At 35.7% G+C, this 19,429-nt stretch overlaps 1 protein-coding gene across 2 annotated transcripts in view; it reads left to right on the forward strand.

The window, feature by feature from the left end:
* Positions 1-19,429, forward strand: part of LOC127450709 (C-type mannose receptor 2-like) — a 60,033-nt gene that overhangs the window by 15,860 nt on the left and 24,744 nt on the right. For both annotated transcript variants that reach the window (XM_051714999.1, XM_051715000.1), the window contains exons 3-9: positions 9,070-9,243; positions 9,345-9,509; positions 11,076-11,189; positions 12,212-12,351; positions 13,342-13,537; positions 16,995-17,149; positions 18,941-19,045. In XM_051714999.1, the coding sequence (XP_051570959.1) occupies positions 9,070-9,243; positions 9,345-9,509; positions 11,076-11,189; positions 12,212-12,351; positions 13,342-13,537; positions 16,995-17,149; positions 18,941-19,045 (1,049 nt within the window). The remainder of the gene's footprint in view (positions 1-9,069; positions 9,244-9,344; positions 9,510-11,075; positions 11,190-12,211; positions 12,352-13,341; positions 13,538-16,994; positions 17,150-18,940; positions 19,046-19,429) is intronic.

The following is a 19,429-nucleotide window of genomic DNA, read 5'->3' on the forward strand; positions in this document are numbered from 1 at the left end:
AACAGATGCACTGAATTATGTCTTGGTTAACATTAAACTAAATCTGACAGGTTATACCTCAGTTTCAAAAACACTGTAAAGTGTAATTCTACCATGTTTTGCAGTTATTGTGTGTATAGGCAATTGTAATTTGCACTATTCATTAACTTCAGACTGTATTCAATTGGTAGATCACACGTTATCATCATCATCATCGTTATTATTGTCATAATTAAATGCTGTTATAATGTCTTTCCTCTGCTTGCTCATGATCCAAAGTCAAACATCATCAGCTAACAGTTTATGGCTGATTTCTATGTTTCTGTTTCTGTTTAAGGAGGATTTAAAAGGGGGGGGGAAAGTTTTGATTCCAAAAAGAAAAGAAATCTAGTTTTTAGATGTGTCTTTTCAATTACTTCTTCCTAATTACTGTAAGTGTTGAACATGTTACATTTGCCAGAATGTCTTCCTCACCCATACATTTGAATTGTTCTCAACAATAATTGATCAAAATCAGATAAATTCTTCACTGAACTTTCTTTCCTAAGAACTTAAAACACATTTTCAATTAATTTGGTATTTATGTGTACAATTTGGATTTGTTAATAATGATCAGGGATGCAAAATCATGAGAGGAGAAAAAGGAGAGAAAGTCATAGCAGGTTATCCAGGGTTATTGTTTCAGTTGATTTTTGTATTGTTGTTGTATTCAAAACTTTTTTTTCTTAAATGATTAAGGTTTAAGTACCGTTCACCTGGGGGAGGGGTAATTCTTTTCAGCTTCAGTATGGAACGGAACAACATACAGGACATCCTGACTAATATAGTACAGTTTGCATTTGCAACCATGCAAACTAGAGGATTTCAATGCTGTACCAGCAATGATGCACAAATCGTGTCAGCATTGGCAGCTATTCCTGCTCCCGCCAAATGATTAGGGCCACGGATTTCTTTGAGCACTAAGGCTAACTCATTTTAACACATTTTAATATTAACTAATTTTAGATAACCTAGCTAATGTGATTTCTGTGTGGCTCTTATTATCTTCAAATTCTCAAGTCCTTGGATAATGAGAGTATCTTCACAGCTAGAAGGCATAAATTCCACTGAACTTGAATGTTGTTTAGCTTTTCTCTATTAAAGAGCGAATAATGTTGAAATTTCCAAGAAAATAATGCATGTCCTTCTGTGGCCATTGCGATGAAGCAGCTGTTTGCCTTGAGAGCAGAGTGCTGATGTGAGACAGGTGTTTGTGCATGCGACAGTAGGAGGCACTTCTGACTCGTGTGTCATGAGAGAGAATCTGAAGGGAATGCGTATCTAAACCATCTCTCACTCTAAACAAACAGCTGTCTGTATCACTTTATGTCAGGGAAATTCACAATTTCTTTTGTCTGAAATTAAAACTTGTAATCCTGACAGTAATCCAAATTTTGGAAAATGTAACTGTAATCTGATTACAATGTTTTATGTAACTGTAATGGATTACAGTTACCTAATTTTTGTATCCTGATTACCTATCACCATTACAAGTAATCCGTTACTCCCCAAGCCTGCTCTCAGAATATTTCATCAATCATGAAGTGTGTCCCGTATTTCTGTTGTCAAATTAATAATTCTTTTGAGCTGGTCCTTTTCAGTGAATTGGCCAAACGGGCTTGCAAAACAGTCTGAATCAATTTGTGATTCAATACAATTCGTTTGGAGCACACTCTCACTGAATCATTTGGAATGGTTTCTCACACAGTTAAACGGTATTGGAATAATTACGAACACAGAACAAACCACGCTGGATAAAGTGGAAATTTTCCTACAATCAGCTGAAACAAAAGTAGTAACTTTGAGAAACCTCAGCTAGTGCCATTATGTGAACATCTTATAACCGAACATCTTTTTGCGTCCGCTCGCACTGTTTTTCGATCGTTTCCATGTAAACATTCGCTAGATGGATATCTTTTGAAAACTGCGTCGTTTCACTGAGTTTTTAGCATCTCTCACGGGAGCGCTGCATTTTTAGATGCCGTGTCAAGTTAAAAAGAACTTCTTCAACTGATAAAAACACATCTCGAAACACTTGGGTTCTTCTCTGTTCGTTGTGGTGCATTTTGCATTTTTAGCACGAGAACGCGTTTGTTCTGAACGGTTACTGGAAGAAATGCTTTAGCCAATAGTTACATGATAGTTACTACTGATACTTAAAAAAAAAAAATGCTTCTCTCAAGGTCACCAGAATTTAATTGTGCGTACCCTCAGATGTAATCCTGCAGGCACCCATGTGCAAACTTGCCCTTACGTTCAAAAACACTTTCAAATTCAGCCACTGGGGGCAGTGCTTCAAATTTTCCATAAGCATAAACTGAGTATAGCTCAAGAAAAGTCATCCTACGATTGTAATTTTAATGGGAAAAGAATGTGAAAGTGCTACTGTAAAAGTTATCTGACCATGTAGTGAACAATTCTATTTTATTTAACAAGACAATACATGTAATTTCACAATAAAATATTGTAAAAATATGTTTTTTAGAAGTAAAAGTATGTTTTACCATACATGTACTTTTATGGTAAATGATTGTTAAAATTATGGTGAAAAACTATAATTTGATTATATCATTCATTACATTTGATTATTAAATTATATGTTTTTTCTTATTTTTATATCAGTTATGTACATTGAGGTGTTTATGTGACATTTTATGTTGTTCAGTTAATGTTTGTTGTATTATTTTAGTATCACATGTGTTACCATGGTGTTGTTTTGATTTTGTGAGGGACACTTTGTATATTGTCTACTCTATACATATTCATTGTAGGTTGGTATATTAACATTATATCATTTAATGATATATGGTAGTGAACTTTAAATAATAATAAATAAATAAAATAAACAGGCAGCCAAATGCCTGAAACTATTTTTTTTTTTTTATCAGTTTGGTTGGCAACCACAGATTTTTTTTATTGTAGATTCAGCTTTTTTTTTCTTTTTTTTTATCAGTGTTGAGAATAGAGAATCAAAAGATTAATAATATGTACTAAAGAATAGATATATCATAGGTGAGGGAAAGAGGAAATGGGAAGGATATGGAGAAAGGAGGGATTTAACAAAGAAACAAGGGCAAAGAAATGGAGTCCGGACAGAGGAAAGGATGTCTAAACAAGTCCATATGTCTTCTGGACCTCAATAATATTTAGACTAGGATGTTCTCCATGTGGGGTTTTTTATTTTATTTTATTTATTTATTTATTTTTGCCAAGGGCAACTCTAAATCTGTACTGATTAGCTACCCACCAAAAAAAAAGAAAAAAAAGAAAAAAAGGCAATTAAAAGGCTGGCTTGTGTTTGTGTACATTGCTGAGGCCCAGTCGTCTCTCAGTCTGAATTCATCAGACAGTTTATCTCATAGTTTCTCATTTAGGTCTGAAATCACAGTCATTCATTATCCCACTATACTTAAATTCTGGTATGTGGTTTCACAATGATTGAGAACTTTTTCTAATGCTCTGGACTAGGGCTTCAACTAACGATTATTTTGATTGTCGACTAATCTAACAATTATTAGAATGATTATTCGAATATTCGAGCGATTATTACAACCATTAATTATTAGCCCTTAACTGATTATTCAGCTTGTGCCCGAAATAAAAGGTTATATTAAATGTGCTTACTAAAAATAAAAAGGACAAAATCATCTTTTAAAAATACCTCTAAATGACATTCACTGAATTAAAGGGAAAAAAAAAAATACTTTTTATTAAGTTTAATTCAGTAAAAAATAAGTGTTTTTTTTGTCTTGTTTTCCATTTAAAATTGTCTAAAAATCATTAAAACAAGATACATTTACTTGAGAAGTAACATATAAGATTTCAGACTTGCTTTAAGAGAATGTATCTTAAGTGTACTTGGTTGTACTTTTGCAAGTGCAGTAAAGAAGTATAACCAAGTGAAAAAATACACTTATTTTCAAAATATATTTATATTCAAGATCTATTCTCTAAAAGCAAGTCTAAATATCTTATATGCTGCTTCTCAGATGAATGCATCTTTTTTAAAGGATTTTTAGATATTTCAAAATATTTGCATTTTTTATATTATATTCAACATTCTCAGATAACAGTTTTTCTTCTGCAGTATAGCTGCTAAAGTAAATGTACAATGTTTTAAAGGCGTTTTAGATATTTATATTGGAAAACAAGCCAAAACAAACAAATCAAAAACGTATTTTGTTGCAGTGTATAATGGGGCGAAGACTACCCTCTCTCAGCTTTCTGTTCACTTTAATCCATCTTTAACTCACAAAAAAACTAACTCAGAATCAGTATGAGCTTTATTACCTTACACATACAATGAATATTTTTGGTGACAGAAGCTTCAAGTGCACAAACAATATAACAATAAGACAGAGATAATAATAATAAAACAAATAATAGTATAAAAATAAAAAGTTAATAGAAAATCTAAGTATATATTGAAATACACAATAAGACAGAATATATATATATATATATATATATATATATATATATATATATATATATATATATATATATATATATACCTATGTACAAATACAAATCTGTCATATACAGATAGTGCAAGGGAATGTAATGCAGAAAAGGTAGGATATGTTAAATAAATATAATTGACTAAGCTGTGTATTGCACGTAATTATTGCTCAAAAAATTAGATGCATAGCCTGAGGGGAAAAATTTTTCTTTTTATAACTGTCTCTTATTAATAAAGCTGTGTATTGCCAATTTTCTTCACGATAAGAAATGCACAGTGACACATATATTATGATTCCATAAGTCACGAGCCATCACGTTATAATCTAGCTGCATTAAGCGCGCACACTTGAGGGATGAGCGTCCCCGCGAAACTGTATCAGCCGGGTGCAGTTTCAATCTCCCCCCCTTAGATCGGGACATTCGTGCAACTCATAGAAGAGGCGCTGACCGCACAGAGAAACGCCAGTTTCAGAGTTTGTAGTTATTTCCATGACCTGCTTCCTTATTATTTGAACTTTAATAAAGCTATAATGCATAAATATAACTGCATTAAAGATGTAATGATGGGGTGTTTTCTTTAAAGACGTTCGACATGCAAGTTTTGCTTCAGCGGAGCGGCAGCTCCAGCCACTTATTCCACAACAAGAGTGCTTCTGTATTTACTTATTTTGTGATTTTGCTTTATAATTCCCTCATACTTTGCGATCTACATCACTTGAAGCTGTTTGGAAAGTTTAGAGTGCATCTGGACTGTGAGCTGTGTAATTCTTCCCCTTCTCAATCAGGCACAAGCTGCAGTGCTGATCTCGTACATCATCATTAGAGTTTAATGTGATCTAATGTTACATTAAATTAGATCAAAAGCCTGTTCGACAACAAAAAACATTTAGACTTGTCCCTCATTTAAAAAAATGCTACATTTGTGGTTACACTTACATTTGTAATGTTATATTCAATTTTACAACTTTGTTGTCATGACAACCAAACCCTGTAATCCCGGTACAAGGTTAGTACGTGATTTTATCAAACTGAAATCATGTTAAAGGTGCTATATATCATATTTTTTACTGTACTAAATCATAAAATGACCATAATATATCATTAGAGAATTAGGAAACATGCTAAGTTGAAATACTGGCTTCTCTGATAACAATGCTACAGCCAGTATATTCTACTTTGAAGTTTCCATTCCGGGCGGGAATTTCTGTTAATGTTTTGGCCTGTGTGATCCTGCCCACTGCCCGCTCACCAATAGTATTTCGACACTGCCGGGTTGCCAGATTTGAACAAGTGTGCAGGCAAGCAACAGTGCATGCTGCAGCCATGGAAGCCAGCAAACGAACTGGATCAGAGATTGATTCCACCCGACCTAAAAAGCCTCGCCATCCGTCTAAAAACCACCATGACCAGAGGCGTAGTAAAACAAGGATAAATACTGGAGATGCCTTTGGAAGATGGAGACAGCTTAAAGCCCAGAAATACTTTAAAACGGATGCTGAGTTGGCTAATTTGCATGTCCTCATTCCGGCAACCCGCATGAGCTTCAAGTCTGGGGCGAGGCAGACAACTCTCCAATAGTCTGAATTTGGACTGCAGTACCCATTTCAAACGCTTGTTGTCAGTCTTACATATAGCGCCTTTAACTTGTATAATGATTAGGTTTTGTGGCTACATTTTTGAAACAGTGTGTTTTACTGTTTATGGACTGGCCCCATTAATTTCAGTTGTAAGTGCCTAAATAAATGAGGAAAAAATAAATGATAAATAAATGAGGAGCGAGTCTTTTTTGTTTTTTTTTTGTTTTGTTTTTGGTAATCAACATAATGCCACAGATGCTGTTGGTTAAGCTTAACTCTAGTGAACCTGGAACATTCCTTTAAGAAACATGATTTTTTTTTTTTTTTTACCAAACATACCAAAATTATATTGTTTAGTATTTTTGGTTTGGAGCAAATAAATTCCAAACAATTCCCCTCCCTGTTCTTTATTATTTGCCGATCAGAGCTAGACATCCCTCTCCCACTTTTTTCTCACCTCTGTGTTTGCTGGTCTCATTGCTGTGGCAGAATGGTTCTGGAGTGTTCTTGACAAAGATTTGCCGCTGACTTTAAGCTAACACTGAGCTGTTTTTGTATGTAAGAATGATGAGAGTTACAGACAGACAGAGAGAGAGAGAGAAGTGTGTATCTGTTTTTATTGAGAGTGTCCTACTTTTCCACGGCTCTGAACTGCAGCAGCAGTAGAATAGTAACACAAGACACACTCTTTCTCACCCTTCCTCAGTCTGACATATCTTCTGTTTTTAGTTATCTTTTCTTTTTCTCTTAATTTAACTCGCCTCTCTCACTTCCTTCACACCCCTGTACTCTCTCTGTTTTGACTGAACTAATCTGTACAGTCAGACAGAATGCCCAGGGGTTTCTATAGTAACAGCTGCATTCCTACAGAGGGGTAACTGAGAGGAAGAAAGTGTGAAAATGCAAAGAGGGAAAGAGCAGAGTTAAGGAAGAGACACTGAATTTCCACTAAGACATGAACTGACTATGAAATAGCTGATATTTCACTGCAGTCGACTGCTTCACCATTGACTTATACCGCTTCTGTTGACAGTAAACACTCATTTTCTGTATTTTTTCTTCAACCCTTCCCTATCTATCTATCTATCTATCTATCTGTCTATCTGTCTGTCTGTCATCTATCTATCTGTCTGTCTGTCTATCTGTCTGTCTTTCTGTCTGTCTGTCCATCCATCCATCTTATTATCTGTCTGTCCCTCTGTCTGGCTGTCTGTTCATCCATCTTACTATCTGTCCATCCCTCTGTCTGTCTTATTGTCTATCTATCTATCTATCTATCTATCTATCTATCTATCTATCTATCTATCTATCTGTCTGTCTGTCTGTCGTCTGTCATCTATCTACCTGTCTGTCTGTCTATCTGTCTGTCTTTCCATCTGTCTGTCCATCCGTCCATCTTATTATCTGTCTGTCCCTCTGTCTGGCTGTCTGTTCATCCATCTTACTATCTGTCCATCCCTCTGTCTGTCTGTTTGTCTATCTATCTATCTATCTATCTATCTATCTATCTATCTATCTATCTGTCTGTCTGTCTGTCTGTCTGTCTGTCTGTCTGTCATCTATCTACCTGTCTGTCTGTCTATCTGTCTGTCCATCCGTCCATCTTATTATCTGTCTGTCCCTCTGTCTGGCTGTCTGTTCATCCATCTTACTATCTGTCCATCCCTCTGTCTGTCTGTCTGTCTGTCTGTCTATCTATCTATCTATCTATCTATCTATTTATCTATCTGTCTGTCTGTCTGTCCATCTGTCCATCTTACTATCTATCTGCCCCTCTGTCTGTCCTTCTGTCTCTCTGTCTGTCCATCCCTCTGTCTGGCTATCTGGCTGTCCGTCCCTCCGTCTTACTATCTGTCTGTCCCTCTGTCTGTCCATCCCTCTGTCTGGCTATCCATCTGTCCGTCCATCCATCCTTCTTACTATCTGTCTGTCCCTCTGTCTGGCTGGCTGTCTGTCCGTCTGTCTTACTATCTGTCTGACCCTCTGTCTGTCTGTCCATCCATCCATCCGTCTTACTATCTGTCCATCCCTCTCTCTGGCTGGCTGTCTGGCTGTTTACCTATTATCTAACCCAGTGTTGTCTTAGTACTGCATAGACATTAAAGAATTCAAAGTACACAATGCCTTTTCAAACTTCATCTTTTTAAAACTTTTTTAAATGTTCAGGCCTTTCAAGCTTTAAAGCCTTTGTCAAGGCAACATCAATGGTTTGAGCTTTCCTTTTCTAGTTCTTTCTATATAACTGCCTTTACACTACAAAGACGTGTTAGGTTATGCATGTAAATTTTTATACACAGCTGACAGAAAACAAGACAAGAGTGCCATAAGTCATCATGACAATAGCAAAACAGTTTTAAAACTATAACACATAATCTCAGATTTTTCTTGGGTAACATGAAAATATGCAATTTCGATTTTGATGATTTTAGGCCCTGTTATAAAATCTGGTGTCTGATTTGGTGAAAAGCATTTTTTTTTTTTTTATTGTTAACTGTATCATTCTGCTTACTGCCTGTACCACCAGTAGTCAGGTAACATTTGCATAGCAGCGAGTTATTAGTAGTCGTAGTATACTTTTTTGCTAAAGGGATTGTTGAATTTTTTAAAAATTTTTTTTTATTATGTTTGTGTTCTTTGATTTACAAATTTACTTTGCATACATATTATTGTATACATACTTTATATAAAAGCTAAGAACACTTAAGGCTTTTATACATTTTTCATGATAACACACTCCCTCTCCTGTTGTACATTTGCATTTATTCATTTGGCAGACACTTTTTTCCAAAGTGACTTACAGTGCATAAAAGGTATTCTCTGGGAATGAAGATAACAATATTGGGAATTCCCTGGGAATGACGAAAGAAATGTGTCTTCCTTGTTCTGTTCTTCATAAACCTTATTTCAGCAAAAAACTGAAACAGATGGAGAGACTACAACAAAGAATTGGAATTTTCTAAGTACAGTGCATTCTAGGAGTTAGAGTTTCCCTGTTTCTGCTTCTACATAGCAATCTATACCATCCAAGGCAACTCTCATGGCAGTCCCTGTTACTTTCCCTTCCTGTACGATGGCCAGTGGTTCCACAGCTGCACCAGTGTGGGCAGGGAGGATGGCTTTTTCTGGTGTGCCATTACCCATGATTACGGAAAGGACCAACGCTGGGGCTTCTGCCCAGTGAAGAGTGAGTGAATTCAGTTCAGAAATCTTTTGTTTTAGTTATCCCTCCTTCACTTTCTATCTATCTTTCTTCATTTCTTCCTCTATCTCCCTCTCTTTTTTAAGGTTCTGACTGTGAGACGTTCTGGGACATAAACCCTTTGATGGATAACTGTTACCAGTTTAACTTCCAGGCCACACTGTCCTGGAGGGAGGCACGAACTAGTTGCCAGCAGCAGGGAGCAGACCTGCTCAGCATCACTAAATTAGAGGAACAAATCTATATCAACGGTAACAGATGATCATGCAATTGCATTCATTACCAGTGTTGGGGAGTAGCTAACTACATGTAGTGACGCTACTAACTTAACTAAATTTTTCAGTAGCTTGACAGTAGCTCAGCTGCTTTTAAAACAGAGTAGCTTGACAGTAGCGAATTACTTTTTCCAGCAAGTAGCGGTGTAGCGTGACCAAATGCTACATCATGTTGGTCAGATTATAACTAATAGCCTTCCTTATTGCGTAGAAGCCAAACTTTTACCGGCAAAACGTCTGACGATCTGGCAGCATATTTCTGTCTGCTGATCAGAATCAGGCAATGTCCTCTTCTTCTTTTGTAATGTCAGAGATACAACAAAAATAGTGAATTACCGCCATCTACTGAGAGCTTATTACAGCTCACTTGGATAAGAAGAGATTGTCTGATGGTTATGTAAAGGGAGCAACCACAGTTTGTTTACCTTTACAAGACGTACAGGGCGTACACCATATTGTTCTTCTATGAAACAAAGAATGTTTCAGACACTTTGTTCTTAATAGATCACACAACAGCATATTTACCTTTACTATTTTAAATAAAATAATTCAAAAAGTTATTATTGCTTTTTGAGGGATTTTGTTTCTGTTCTAAATATGTTTATTTCGCTTCTCATCATCTGTGCGTTATTGGGAGCAGTGAGTGAATTATTATTATAATATTTATAAATATACAGTATATATTATTATAATAATTACTATCATGCAGAACTATTTGATTTCTCCCTTTCTTAGCATTTAATTAACTATTATTTTCATGTAAAATAAATAAAATGATTGGTAAAAGAAATCATTTATGGCGTGTATTATTATGCAACAATCTAGGATGAGCAACCGTCCACTTTTTTTGGAACTGAACAAAGCGAACAAATATTTGTAGAACAACCTCTGTATGTGACCTGTAAAGCTGGCACTTGCATGTTACGAAAAATGTCAGCCCAAGGAGAGTTTGTCATAAAAATTTGATCTTTAGGGAAGTAAGCTACACCTGGCCACAGCAGGACTGAAAAGTGTGAAGTATAGTATAAAAAATATTTTTTAATGGTGTTTTTGTTTTTATTTTATACTGTTGTATTTTATTTTATGGCCATGTATTAATGTTACTATTCATTAAATGTATTAAATACATTTAATATATGTAATTAAACACATTAAATGTATTTAATTAATGCATTAATTAATAAATGTCATTAGAGTAAATTTTGTTATTAATATTATTGGTTTGATAGCATCATTAAAAAAAAATTCCTCATTAAGTAGCTTCAATGTAGCTAGCTACTTTTTGATAGTAACTTTTTCAAAAGAGTAGCTTGACTGTAACTTAACTATTTAAAATTATAAGTAGCTTGTAGCTTGTCAAACTACAGTTTCAAAGTAGCTTCCCCAACACTGTTCATTACATTATTGCGATGTTTGGGCATTTAGATTCTGGAAAAGAATAAAGAAATGCTGAAAAAGAGGCAGCATACAGAAATAGCTGCTCTCATTTTGGTTTAAAACTCTGTGGAATGTGTTTATAAACTGTGTGTGTGTGTACTGTAGGTTTGCTTACTGGGTACAGTTCCACCCTGTGGATGGGTTTGAATGATGTAGACCTCAATGGTGGCTGGCAGTGGGCTGACTCCGCCCCTCTCAAATACCTAAACTGGGAAGCAGGTGAGGCCACACCCTTTAAAGACTCACCCTCCTAAAACCACACCCACTCTGACAGTCATAGCACAAACAACACACAATGAGTACTTTTGACAATATTCGACTAGCTTCATAGTATATTTTACTGGCTATTTTTTTAATTACTTATTATTAGCGGTGCTTGTTAAAGGGATAGTTCACCCAAAAAACATTTTCTCACCTTCATGCCATCCCAGATGTGTATGGCTTTCTTTCTTCTGCAGAACACAAACAAAGATTTTAAGAACAACATCTCAGTTCTGTAGGACCATACAATGCAAGTGAATGGGTGCCAAAATGTTGAAGCTCCAAAAAAAGGGCAACATAAAAGTACACCAGACTACTCTATTGGTTAAATCCATATCTTCTGAAGCAATATGATAGATGTGGGTGAGAAACAGATAACTATTTAAGTCCTTTTCCTTCACTTTAACTTTCTCTTTCTTCTGTTTTTGGTAATTCACATTCTTTGTCAATATCGCCCCCTACTGGGCAGAGTGGACAATTTATGATAAAAAATGACTTAAATATTGATCTGTTTCTCACCCACGCCTATCATATTGCTTTAGAAGTTATGGATTTAACCTCTGGAGTCATATGGATTACTTTTAAGCTCCCTTTGTGTGGATTTTGGAGCGTCAACATTTTGGCACCCATTCACTTGCATTGTATGGACCTACAGATCTTAAATATTCTTTTAAAAATCTTTGTGTTCTGCTGAAGAGAGAACACATCTGGGATGCCAGGAGAGTGAGTAGATGATGAGAGAATTTTAATTTTTGGTTGAACTATCCCTTTAAGGCACAGCCCATGAGTATAAATTAATGCTTCACATCAAGAACACTTGTTTTTTTTTCAGTCTGTTTTATGATTTGCATGATGTAAATAAACTTTAAAACAGTATTAATATTGCTATTGCTACTACTTAGGGGCCATTTCTAGGGACCAGAATTTCATAAAGAGTAGAGGGAGGATGTATTTTTATCTAGTGTGTGTGTGTGTTGTAGATATGCCGAGCTATGACGAGGAGGAGAACTGTGGAGTGATCAGCACTGATGCTCAGGGTCGCTGGCACAACCGAGACTGTTCAGTGGCTTTGCCCTACATCTGCAAGAAACGACCCAACGCAACTCTCGACCCCTTCACCACAGTTATGTTTCTCAGTGTGTGTATGAACATTAGTGGTGTGTGGTTCACTTATGAAAGTAATGTTTCTGCTGTTTACAGCTCTATTTTAAAATGATTAAATATGATGTGGTTTATTTCAGAGGTAAACCTTGTCTGGCCCAGTCATGTAATTTGGGTCAAGATATGTTGTTTGCATGCCGAGACTGTTCTTAGTTTGGATTATGCTGATTCACCTGAAAGTTTTCTTCGGCTTGGTGTAATTTACGGTGGAAAATTGCCACTTTTTGCCATGGCCAATTTTTTATGAAACGGCTTGCTTACTGCAGAGAAGTGTTTAAAACAGAGGCAACATCTCCAATAGACCTTATTTGGCATAGCGCAATATTTTAGGTTTTTGACATGAATGAAAGTGAGGCTTTAAGGGAAAGACTTACAGTCTACACAATGGCATGCACTCTTTTTAGTTTTATAAAGGTCCTAGATCACATCTCATTTCATTCAGGTGTGTTTTAATGATTTGAAATTCGGGATTTATCTTTTTAAATGTTTTGCTGAATTTCCTATCATTTTCAGAGTAATGAGGATATTATACCATAAGGTTAATTTAAATTTCATTGAAATTGGTCAGCAAGAATGATTGCTCCCTTAAGTCACTGTGTAATGAGAACTAAGTTTTATGTTGAAAATAGCAACTGAATATGTTATTGAAATGGTTGTTTACATGTATGAAGGAATGACAGACCTGATTTCCGGATCAAAAAAATCACACAGAATTATTATTATTATAATTTTTTTTAAATCAAAGCAGTCAAAGATCATGTTAAAGGGATAGTTTGCCCAAATCATTTATCAAATGTTGTTTCAAACCTGTATGAAAAGGAGTTGTTATGCAGAATGTTAGTCTCAGTCACCACTGACTTTCATTGAATGAAAAAAAAAACATTCAATCCAACTGAACATTCTGCCTGTTGTGTGTCTGTGTGTGTTTATGTATGTGCTTGTGTTGTTAACAGACTCCTGGGCGGATGATGGCCGGTACCAGTGTGATGTGGGCTGGCAGAACTTCCAGGTGGGCTGCTATAGGCTGAACTCAGAAAACCTGGACTGGAACTCCGCCCACAAAATGTGTCAGAAGATGGAGGCTAACCTTGTTAGCATACACACCCTACCAGAGCTTGAATTTATTACTAAGAATATGAAGAGAGGTATACATATGCAAATACACATTCATACATACCGAGGCGCAAAAAGGGATTTGCAACATCTGCAATGCATAGGGGTGACACTCAAAGGCGGGCACCAAAATTTTATTTAAAAAATATTTTTTAAATGCATGTCCTATAAAGCACCTAAATAACAAAAGCACAATTTTAAACAATAGAAAATGTTGTTTTTTTGTTTTGTTGTGTTTAAATGGTTTTAAATGGGATTTTATCATTCCTAAATTAGTTGCCTATGGGCAACCTAGTCTCATAGAATGAACGTTACTGTAACTACATTTTTGCAAACTGACATGTTCTACGTTTCGCCGCAGTTTCAGTGAAATTAACACTAGAGGCGTTACAACAACTGTGTGTTTTATTCATTTGAAAAACTATACATTTTAACACTTGTATTACAGACTCTCCTACATTTACACACTTATTCCAATGTGATTAGCTTCTGCGGTAGGTCACCTGATAGAGTGTTGGACTTTGGACTCTGAAGTATATGGTTTGAGCCCAGTCAATCACACAAGCTGACACGTGAGTGTCATAGAAGTGACACAAAATTATGTGGTTGCTTCAGAAAATGTGTTTTTCATTTCTCATTTTGTTTTTGGACATTATCGGTTAGGTTTAGGCGTTGTTTAAGGGTAAGGATGTCTGTTTTGAGTCTAACTCTCATTTTATTTTAGATCACTATTTGTTAGGTTTAGGTTAAATTTTTAGCATAGGAAGGTACGTTTTACTCACTAAAACCTCCATCTAATATTCACCTTGAAAACCTCAACTGAATACAACACTAATTCACTCACTTTTGGTGCCCCCGCTGGACATTTCACTGGGAAACTGCAGACAAATGTGTAATAAGGCACATAATTTTGTTTTGCAAAAATGTTGCCACGGTCACATAATGTTCCAATGACACCAGGCTGCCAGTGGGACTGTGCATAAATAAATAAATGCTATGTAACATTTGTTGCATACTCCTCAACAAATGGGCAATTTAGCCCTTGCACGCACAGGGTTGGGAGGGTTACTTTTGAAATGTATTCCACTACAGATTACAGAATACATGCTGTAAAATGTCATTTGTAACGTATTCCGTTAGATTACTCAAGGTCAGTAACGTATTCTAAATACTTTGGATTACTTCTTCAGCACTGGTAGATTTTTTTCACTTGTTTTGACTATAAAAGCTCTGCCAGTACAGTAAGACAAAATACACATGTTAAAAATACATTCTCTGAAAAACCTAAATATTTTATGCTGTGTTGTTTCTAAAACAAGATAGATCTAACTGATCTTGTTTTAAGGATTTTTAGATATTTTTACAGGAAAACAATACAAAAATTATCATCAAGAATAAAATGTTTGCCCTAATATCAAAGGTCTTACTAGAAAAAAATTAATTATGATCCAACGTGAATTTTCTTGATTAAAAAATATGATCGTGCCTGGTAACGTGCATGTAAAATGTCTAGAAATAGAATTTTAGCTTAGCATAAAGCTGACAATTTACCCAAGGTTTATTTCTATTTCTTCTGCTCCAAACTTACTTCTCTGTCTGCTCGTATGAATGTAACACATCATAAGAAAGTGTTTCACTGCTGTTCAAATGCACTTTGGATCGCATCATTTATATGTATAAATGTTTTCCATCTGAAAGGACTAAATATTAAATGAAACAAATGACAATAAAATGCAAAGTAATCTCTTCAGTAATCAAAATACTTTTTGAATGTAACTGTATTCTAATTACCAATTATTTAAATTGTAACTGTAGTGGAATACAGTTACTTATATTTTGTATTTATATCCCGTTACATGTATTCCGTTACTCCCCAACCCTGTGCACGCATATACAGTAGTGGCCAAAAATATTGGCACCCATGGTAAATATGAGCAAAGAAGGCTGTGAAAAATTTTGTGCATTGTTTATCCTTTTGATCTTTCATTTGAAAAATTTACAAAAATCTAACCTTTAATTGAAGTTAAACAATTGAAAGGGGGAAATATCTCATCATTAAATAAATATTTTTCTCCAAAATGCATTGGCCATAATTATTGGCACCCTTTTATTCAATACTTTTTGCAGCCTCCCTTTGCAAAGAAAACAGCTCTGAGTCATCTCTTATAATGCCTAATGAGGTTGGAGAACACCTGGCAAGGGATCTGAAACCATTCCTCCATACAGAATCTCTACAGATCCTTCAAATTCAGAGGTCCATGTTGGTGGACTCTCCTCTTCAGTTCACCCCACAAATTTTCTATGGGGTTCAGGTCAGGGGACTGGGATGGTCATGGCAGAACCTTGATTTTGTGGTCAGTGAACCATTTTTGTGTTGATTTTGATGTTTGTTTTGGATCATTGTCCTGCTGAAAGATCCAACCAGAGCCCATTGTAAGCTTTCTGGCAGAGGCAGCCAGGTTTTGATTTTTTATCTGTTGGTATTTGATAGAGTCCGTGATGCCATGTGTCCAAAAAAGATGTCCAGGACCTCTGGCAGAAAAACAGCCCCATAACATTTAAGATCCAGCACCACATTTAACCGTGGGCACTGGGTACTTTTTCTTCTCTTTGTGCTCCAAACCCATCTCTGGTGTTTGCTGCCAAAAAGCTATTTTTTTGTTTCATCTGACCATAGAACCCAGTTGCATTTGAAGTTCCAGTAGTGTCTGGCAAACTGAAGACGCCTGAGTTTGTTGTTGGGTGAGAGCAGAGGCTTTTTTTTTAAACCCTCCCAAACAACTTGTGGCGATGTAGGTGATGTCTGATATATATATATATATATATATATATATATATATATATATATATATATATATATATATATATTCTCAAGCTGTGTTCCTTGGAGATTCTTTGGCCACTTGAACCATCCTCCTCACTGTGCATGGAGACAATATAGACACATGTCCTTTTCCAGGCTGATTCTTAAGATCTCCAGTTGATTGGAACTTCTTAATTATTGCGCTGATGGCGGAAATGGGCATTTTCAATGCTTTGGTTGTTTCTTATAGCCACTTCCCATTTTGTGAAGCTCAACATCCTTTTGCCGCACATCAGAACTATATTCTTTAGTGTAACCCACTTTGATTGATGATTAAGGGAATTTTGGCCTGTGTGTTACCTCATATTATATTCATATTGTCATGGCTGAACAATTTAATGTTCCTAGTCACCCAGGTGCATGTTAAATATGAAGAAGAATATACTTCAGATATATTTTACTCATAAGAATTTCTAGGGGTGCTAATAATTGTGACCAGCGTGTTTTGGAGAAAAATATTTATTTATTTACCATGGGTGCCAATATTTTTGGCCACTGCTCTACTGGATATAGAAACAAGCAATTTTCATATCTGCCTTATAAGTGCACATAGCAAGAATGGTACAGTATATTCACACACACAATCTCCTTGCTGTATTCAGACTCTCTTTCTTCCTGTGTCTTAGATATAGAAGAGTTGTGGATTGGTCTGCATGATACAGCTATGCAGATGAACTTTGAATGGACAGATCGAACTCCAGTCATCTTCACCTACTGGCACCCATTTGAACCCAACAACTTTCGAAACGTCAATGAGGATTGTGTCACCATCTGGGGTCCTGTAAGTACTCCTCTGACCCTCTGAATACCCTCTACATTGAAAGGTCACTAAGGATTGGTTCTGCCAATAAGCCTTTTCTCACTCTTATGTCGTTCCGGATTTTTAAGAACCTTTATACAGCTCTTTTCACTTCAAGGACAGTTCTCAGTGGGGATATCTGATATATTTTCAGACATTTTTATAATTGATTTTCGTGGTAATTATCAATCAATTAATCGATTAATCACTAACGTTTATATTGCAAAACGCACATGGGGGACTTCAGATAATATGTGCATGTAGCTTACTGTTTAAATATAATTAAATTAATAAACTTAAGAAATGCAAGTATTGGCATTTTCCTCTTAAAATATTCTTAGTCCAGTGTGTTTTAATACATTTAGGCTATATTTAGTACAACTTTGTGAATTGTATTTGTGAATTGTTTAATTACTGTGAATGAATTACTGTTGATAATAACTTGTATATAAGATACATATTTGAGTTAATTAAAACTTCATGTTGTTGTTTGTTGGATATTTCAGACGTTTGGACTTTTTATTTCAAATTAAGTCAAATCAAAACACTGCGTAAATACAGTACATAAAATACCACTTTTCTGATGATGGTGAGATGCCAGCTGAATGTGCCGTTGTGCTTTCCTGGTGATCACTGAAGTAGTTTTAGGTTGGGATGAAACAAGGAGACTGGCAGATCAACTGTGCTTGTTTTCATGTTGTAGCCTACATTAACACACTATTACAGCGAATGCAAAAAACATAATGTTCCTTTATAGAGATATGCTCCAACACTGATTACATTGAGCCTTCTTCATCTTTTCAAGTGTGGAAGTGACAGATGCGCATCAGTGTGGTTTTTATTCTGTGTTTCGGACAAGATGTGAGATGCAGTAATTTGTGATGCAAGCAGCAGTGTGCCCTCTAGTGGCGGATGACTGTATAGACAGACTTTTCAACATCTGCTGGCATGATTACTGAACGCATTTGTTCTGAAATTAATTCACTGACAATTGATATGCTTAATCGATCAAATTATTAATGGCAATTAATCGATCACTGATTAATCATTAACATCCCTATTTCTCAGTGACCAGATCTGTCAAGCATCAAAAAAGACAAAAAAAGCACCATAAATGTTGTTCCATTTGACTTGTGTGCTATATTCTAAAGCCATATTGTAGCTTTGTGTGAGGAACAGCACAATATTTAAGTTAATGTTCACTAATAATCTTCAATCATTCACTGAAGCTCTGAAATCTCATTTGCATTCGCGCCAAGATTGAAAGATGGTGTGTTTACATGTCACAGCAGGTTTCATGTCATTGACGGCCAACGGAATTGATTCTCGCGTCTTATGTCACAATGAAAAAAAAAACTTGATGGCACTAAAATATGCTTTTCTTTAAGCAAAATATAATTTCTTATTTCTTTCATGATTTTGAGGTGAAATATGAGCAGGACGTGTTCTTGACAGGTTTTGTGAGAATCATCCCTAGTTTGTTGCAGTAAAAGGTACAGTGTATCAAAGCAGTTTGGGTTTTAGCAAACATTATCACTTTAGTACCTTTACCAATTTAAAAACATTATCACTTTTGAACTGTCAAACTGATTTAAATGACTATGAAAATATTTTTCTTTAAACTCACAATTCATTAAGACAGTGATATTTAAAGGCTACATTTATAGCAGTTCTGAGGCCATAGCTTCATAATGATAACCCCTCATTATGTGTGTGTGTGTGTGTGTGTGTGTGTGTGTGTGTGTGTGTGTTTGTGTGTGTGTGTGTTTGTAGGAGGGCCGCTGGAATGATAGCCCATGTAATTACTCTCTGCCTTCCATCTGTAAGAAAGCTGCACAGAAAGCTGATGACCGTGTACAGGACCATGGCTGCAAACAGGTAAATCACTCATTTCTTTTAATCTGTTTTCTTGTTTTTTCCATTTCTCATTTGTCTTTGCCATTCTTGCTTCTTTCATTTGTTTTAATCCTCTAATTATCCTTTCTCTTTTTGTTCTCTGTAGCTTCTATAGTGCTTTTTTTGTTAAGTAGTATTTAGCTGGATTTCTCCCCCACATACTTTCTGTCTCTCTCACTTTTAGTCTTTCTCTCTGCATAAAGGCTCTATTCACAGTCACTGCTGTGTCATGCTGTTAAAACTCCGGATGTGGTCAGTAGCCCCAGACCTGCCACAAGCATACAGTAAACACTGAAGTCTGACATGCTCACACTTTTCTTAACTATGTAAATGATGACTTACCATAGACTTCTATTGTTTTAATGC

The sequence above is a fragment of the Myxocyprinus asiaticus genome, chromosome 13, assembly GCF_019703515.2.
Source record: "Myxocyprinus asiaticus isolate MX2 ecotype Aquarium Trade chromosome 13, UBuf_Myxa_2, whole genome shotgun sequence".
NCBI lineage: Eukaryota > Metazoa > Chordata > Actinopteri > Cypriniformes > Catostomidae > Myxocyprinus > Myxocyprinus asiaticus.